Here is a 6,818-nt window from a genome sequence, read left to right as displayed (position 1 = left end):
TTTTCTAGGCTTTAATATGTATTATGATATACTTTTACCCTGTAGCCTAAGAGGTCAGGGCACTGATACCACTAATAAAGATCTGCTACCCCCAGTATGAGCTATCTATATTAGTACCTATATATAGACAGCGGTATGACTAACTTCTTATATAGCAACTACTTCTGACCTACCTCATAAGCACCTGCACTTTTATTGAATGCTTCACTGAATTTTAACAATATATTCTTATTTTTGGTAGCCCAATTATGTATTTACATCAGAAAATAATCATGTTAATTTGTCTCATGCTCCTCATTAGTGCTCCTCCATTGTTTTACTATTAACTGTCTCTGTCATTCATATTTTTTTCCTGTATAAATTATAATTAATAACATTTTGTAATTTTTTTCACTATTATATGGGACTCTGACTCAAAGTTTTTTCCTGTTTCTTATGTATGGAGGACTATGTGGGCCCATTATACTGTATACTGGTTGGTCCACGACTTTGTCAAAGTTTTTCATTTTGGCCCTCTGCATGTTTTGAGTTTTACATCCCTGATGTAAAATCAGTATGGGTAATGTACATGGAAATGGCAATAATGGAAAGCTGCTAATTGGACTTTGCCATAAGCCTCCTAATATAGCTGAACATGAAGAGGATAATATGCTGCAACAAATTAAAAAGGGAACAAAAACAAGTCATGGTCAAAAGTGTTGGATCCCTTTTAATTCTCCCAGAAAATTATTGAAATTACACTTTTTGCTATACACGTTTATTTCCTTTGCATGTATTGGAACAACACAAGAAAACAGAGAAAAAAAGGGAAATTGAACATAATTTCATACAAAATAGGCCAGACAAAGTTGTTGGCACCTTGCCAAAATTGTGGGTAAACAACTTTGTTTCAAGCATGTGAAGCTTGTTCAAACGCAATTGTGGCAAGTAACAGGTGTGGGCAATATGAAAATCACAACTAAAATCAGACAAAAAAGGGAGAAGTTGATTCAATCTTTGTATTGTGTGCATATGTGTGCCACACTAAACATGGAGAAAACAGAAAAAGGAGAAGAGAACTGTCTGAGGACTGGAGAACCAAAATTGTTGAAAAATATCAACAATTTCAAGGTTATAAGTCCATCTTTAGAGATCCACATGTTCCTTTGTCCAAGGTGCACAGATAAGCAATAAATTTACAACACATACAGTCAAATATGGTGGAGGTTCAAAAGTGTTTTGGGGTTGCTTTGCTGCCTCTGACTGTGTGCAAGGCATCATGAAATCTGAATATCAGCAAAGGATTTTGGGTCACAATATAGTTCCTAGTGTCAGAAAGCCGAGTTTGCGTCCTAGGTCATAGGTCTTCCAGCATGAAAATGAGCCCAAACATACTTCAAGAAGCACCCAGAAAACAGATGGAAACAAAGTGCTGGAGAGTTCTGACCAGCAATGAGTCTGGATCTAAATCCCATTGAACACTTGTGGAGAGATCTTAAAATTGCTGTATGGAGAAAAATATTAAAATTTGAGAGTCCTCAGTGGTTGATACCATCTTTTCAGTTAGCCATTAGTCAGTAAGCTTTCGAGACTACTCAGGTCTCTTCATCAGACAAAGTATAACACAAAATCTGAAGAGTCACATATTTATACACAACAGGGCACAGGAATAATGCAATAGATAAGACAAGTGATGTGAAGCAGAACTATCAGTTTCGGAAAGGGATAAGCAGTTGTGGCCGTAAAAATGTATGGACACAAGTAGATCTATTCTTTTTTTTCTTTTTTTGTGTGGCGATGAGAATTCATCTAAGTTTTTGCCCTGTCTCCCCTACATACAGACCCCCAGTTGGACATTTGCTACATATAATTAAGTACATTACATTAGTTGTGATGCAGCTGAAAGTACCTGGGATCTTGTGGTCCTGATGTGAGTTGGGAATCTTTATCTTGTCCGTGGTCATTATAAATGGACGGGTTTTACATATACAGTTGGTGAGGATGAATTTTGTAAGTTTCACCACAAAGGTGAAACTATCCTCGCAGTCAGTTTGCTTTTTCTCCCAGTATCTTTTCATTCTAACAATGTTTGGTTTCTGGGAGATTATACTTGTTCCTTTTATTTTTGGTTCTCCTTAGCTTGCCTTCTTTGCCCTATATGAATGTGTTTTTGTTTCTCATTCAGGGTTTTCATATTTTACTTCATACTTTCCTTTCCCCTTGTTGATAGTGTGTTGCGGCCTCCCCTCTGGTTGCTCAGGAGGTATAAGAAACTCCTCAACGGCTTATTAGAGAGTTAGGTCTGTGGAGGCGTTTTTAGTTGTACAGCTAGGGCCTTTCTTGTCTGTACAGAGACTAGTTGGGTGTAGTTGCGGCATTCTCCCCTGTGTGGGTTCTCTGGTGGTTATCAAGATGCGCTTTCCGTTTAAAACATTTCCCACATTTTGAACATAAAAAAGACTTCTTCCCTGTGAGAATTCTCTGATGTTTATTAAGATATGATTTCTGTACAAAACATTTCCCACAATCTGAACATGAAAAAGGCTTCTCTCCTGTGTGAGTTCTCTGATGGTTGATAAGAGTTGATTTCTTTGTAAAATATTTCCCACATTCTGAACATGAAAATGGCTTCTCTCCTGTGTGAGTTTTCTGATGGTAGATAAGAGTTGATTTCTCTGCAAAACATTTTCCACATTCTGAACATGGAAAAGGCTTCTCCCCTGTGTGAGTTCTCTGATGTTTGAAAAGATTTGAATTCTTTGCAAAACATTTCCCACATTCTGAACATGAAAATGGCTTCTCCCCTGTGTGAGTTCTCTGATGTATATTAAGATATGATTTCTGTACAAAACATTTCCCACACTCTGAACATGAAAAAGGCTTCTCTCCTGTGTGGGTTCTCTGGTGCTTAAGAAAACTAGATTTATGGTTAAAACATTTTCCACATTCTGAACATGGAAAAGGGTTCTCCCCTAGGTGAGTTCTCTGATGTTTGATAAGAGCAGATTTCGCTGTAAAATATTTCCCACATTCTGAACATGAAAATGGCTTCTCTCCTGTGTGAGTTTTCTGATGGTTGATAAGAGTTGATTTCTCTGTAAAACTTTTTCCACATTATAAACATGGAAAAGGCTTGTCCCCTGTGTGAGTTCTCACATGTTTGATAAGATTTAATTTCTTTGCAAAACATTTCCCACATTCTGAACATGAAAATGGCTTCTCGCCTGTGTGAGTTCTCTGATGATTGATAAGAGTTGATTTCTCTGTAAAGCATTTCCCACATTCTGAACAGGAAAATGGCTTCTCTCCTGTGTGAGTTATCTGGTGCCTAAAGAGACTTGTTTTCTGATTAAAACATCTCCCACACTTGGAGCAAGAAAATCTATTCTTCGCTGTGTGAATTTTTTTGATGTTTAAGAAAAGACTTTTTGAGAGGAAAACTATTTCTATATTCTGAATGTGAAAATGGCTTCTTTGCTTTAGGAGCAGTTTGTTTTTTAATGCTTATTTTGTGACTTTGATTTTCCTTATTAGTCGGTAATGAATCAGAAGATAGGACGTGTTTCAAAGGATCAGATGACAGATCTTTGCTGTGAAGGGATGATGGTAAATCTGGAGAAATGGCATTCACTTCAATTGTATCCTGTGGAATCTGAAAATTATCTGATTTGAAAATTGAAGATGTCAGCTGTCCCTCTGATCTCCTGGTACAGTCATCTGCCAAGAAGAAAAACAATTATTATTTTTTAATAAAGAATCCTTGAATTTTATATTTTTGAACATTTCTACTTAAATTGTCTGTAAAAAAGGCAAGTTATATAAAAAAAATTCACTTATTCACCAGGACAATGACCATCTAATAGAAAATCTCATAGGATGAAGCAGTGGAGCGTGGTGTTCAACTGTTTGTTCATTCTGCCCCCCAAATATGGAGTAAAAGGCGCAGGCTCTGTCCAGCCACTAAGATTAGGGTTGCTGGTACCTGTAGTACCATCGAGTCTGACAGTATGGGTGTGTGTGCTGTCCAGCTGGAGTAATCTGCTCCCTGCTTCAGCCATTTGGAAAGCACCGCACCCTACTAAAGCTGGAAGCATATTGCCGGAAGCTGCCAGATACAGCCTTGTTCTCCTCTGGTTCAGTCCTCTGTACTCAGCTCCCGGCTTGTGTATTTGTTTCCTGTTGTGACCCCGGCCCATTTACTGACTACTGGTGTCTTCTGATTTTGTATTTTCTCTATCCTCTTGGTTCTGACCCGGCTACCTGACTATTATTCTTTCCATCTCACTCCACCGAATAGCAGGTAACACCGTGGCCCAAGCCTAGGGGTCTCTGTGTAGGTTCAGATCCATGTAGAGGGGTTAAAGGGTGATGAGCAAAGTAATTTGTGAAATCTGTAAACAGGGTAGATAGTTATAAGCCTGTTCCTGGTAGCCATCTTTCGAGCATTCCTAATAGCTAAATGTCACTCCTTCCCTTCTTAACCTGCCATGTGCCCAGACAGTAGTGTACAACCGTATATAGGGGATTGTCAGAGTCAAAAGAAGTTGTAAAATAATTTGTAAGGTCCATTTGTTTCCTATTATCCTTTGTGAAGAATTCCAAAATTATCACCACATAAAGTGACACGTCAGATTTGAAAAATGGGTCTGATTAGGAACACAAAACTGTCTGCAGGAAGGGGTTAAATCAGAGGATTTCTGAAGTCAAAAACTGTGACTATAGACAATAACACATCTACTGAAATGATCAAACTCAACAGTCTTCATCAGAGAAAAATGAATAACTAGTAGTGAAACCTCTCTGGGGTAATTAGAGTATGGGGCTCGGTGGCTCTTGGCAATCTAAACTATCGTAAGGGACAATATTTTCTGTCAGATGACTTTCAAGAAGAAATATTAGACATTCAAAGAGAACTTTTTTATAATACTGCAGAGCTGAGGTGTCTTAAATTTAGATCTCTGGCATCTGGAAGAGGTAATGGAGACCTTTTTGAAAGACTACCAAGGAGTTACAGACTCACATAAGTGAGGCAGGCCGATCCCACCACAATCAAACTATCAGAGAGTGAATTTGTAAAAAAAAGAAAGAATATCCAAACATGTAACATCCCCAACAACAACATATGTATGAAGGGAGAAATCCAACACTAAACTGGAGTTGCACTCATTTATGGTTGACCATTTGGCGTAAACAAGCCGGATCCCCGAACACGAACCTGAATTTGAAATGCCGAACAAATTCGCTCAATACTATTTATGATGTGGAGTGAATCTATGAAACCAGGGCTCAAGCCAACACATCTCCTGCAGGCGTGAATAAATGTATATTACAGCCATCAGCCACGCACAGCTTAGAGATATATCATGGCACAGGTGTAATGTTTTCTGTAGGTTATTGCAATCCTGTTTGAAGTTAGTTGGTTTTAAAAGAAATTGAAAAGTCAGGATAAAGGGAAACTCTGTTGTTATTGTACAGATATTCACACTTGGCCTCACTGCACATTTAATGTTGTCGATCATAAAAGTGAAGTTTAGTCATAAAGTCTGGACCTGGTCTTGTAGGGACCATATGAGCACATTCAGCAGCACAGAAGGGAGAGAAGGTAGATTCATCCAATAAGATATCAGGGTTCTAGGAAGCCAACACCATCATTACCCTCCGCTTTCTCTTACAGGCCCATCATAATATTTTTCTTCAAGTGATTTTCTCACTTGTCAGCACATTCTACGTACGCTGTCATTTGGCTTTGTAGTTTACAGATCTGGGCAGGTAACGGTCAGCGTCTTATAATCCCAGGGGGTAGGTGGATCCTCCAGGTTGTAAGTGCTATAGCAAAGGGCTTTCACAATAACACAAAGTAATCTGAATATTTTCGGACGGAGGAGAATGTTGTGGTCTAGCGGCAAAATGGTGATCACACGATTGTGATATGGCTGGACTACATCACTGATAAAGCAGCCACAGCCGATGTCTGAGAAGAATATGTGACTTCTCTGTATTCAGTGGTTACTACTCACCTGGGTAGTCATATGTAGGAATCTCCTCTTTACACCGCTCATCACCCCTCACATATGTCTCTGTAATATGGGTCTGATTTTCACCCTGAAACAAATATTATAAAAGTCAAAGACAGATGGAGAAGTCACAAGTTTGATCGGCTCTAATCCTGCCATCTCCACCGTTCTCATAACACAAATATAAAACATAATAATGGTGGATAAAACAAAATTGAAGACATGACCTTTACAGCCGTTTACACATCATAGGGGAAATCTCATGACACCTTCTCTCCATCTACCTGATGATCCTGAGGAACATTGGGATCTTCTTGTTTACAGTCCTGTGGAAGAAGACGACGGGGACATCTCTCTGGTGTTGTCCTCTTACTGGATAGATCTGGAGGAAACACATACAAGGACTGAATTCATTTTTTACATACAGATAATTATAGGCCGTGTGTATTTAGTCCTATCTATTACCTGGTGATGTGAGGGGCTGGGGAACCCTCATCATGACGTCCTTGTACAGATCTTTGTGTCCTTCTAAATACTCCCACTCCTCCATGGAGAAATAGACGGCGACATCCTGACACCTTATAGGAACCTGACACATACAATGATACCGTCATGCACCCAATCACTCCATAGCGTTACTGTATAAAGTCCCATGATTCCCAGCAGTGTAACCTCTCCAGTCAGCAGCTCAATCATCTTGTAGGCGAGTTCTAGGATCTTCTGGTCATTGAACTCCTCATGTATCAGGGGGTGAGGTGGAGGCCCTGTGATTGGGCTCAGGGGTCTTCCCCATCCCTCAGACACAGGGTCCTGACAGCACCCACT

At 39.3% G+C, this 6,818-nt stretch overlaps 1 protein-coding gene across 1 annotated transcript; it reads right to left on the bottom strand.

Annotated features, from left to right (window-relative positions):
- Positions 1-1,168: 1,168 nt before the first annotated feature.
- On the bottom strand, positions 1,169-3,093 carry LOC141201615 (uncharacterized; the record flags this gene model as incomplete). The annotated part of the gene is made up of 1 exon (XM_073663619.1): positions 1,169-3,093. A coding segment is annotated over one exon (759 nt), but the record flags the coding sequence as incomplete, so codon positions are not given.
- Between the last annotated feature and the right edge of the window lie 3,725 nt (positions 3,094-6,818).

This window comes from Phyllobates terribilis, unplaced genomic scaffold (genome assembly GCF_046119375.1).
Source record: "Phyllobates terribilis strain yellow unplaced genomic scaffold, ASM4611937v1 Scaffold_120__1_contigs__length_5212024, whole genome shotgun sequence".
Taxonomy (NCBI): Eukaryota; Metazoa; Chordata; class Amphibia; order Anura; family Dendrobatidae; genus Phyllobates; species Phyllobates terribilis.
The sequence above is the reverse complement of the archived record's forward strand: the minus strand, read 5'-3'. Positions and strand labels throughout refer to the sequence as shown.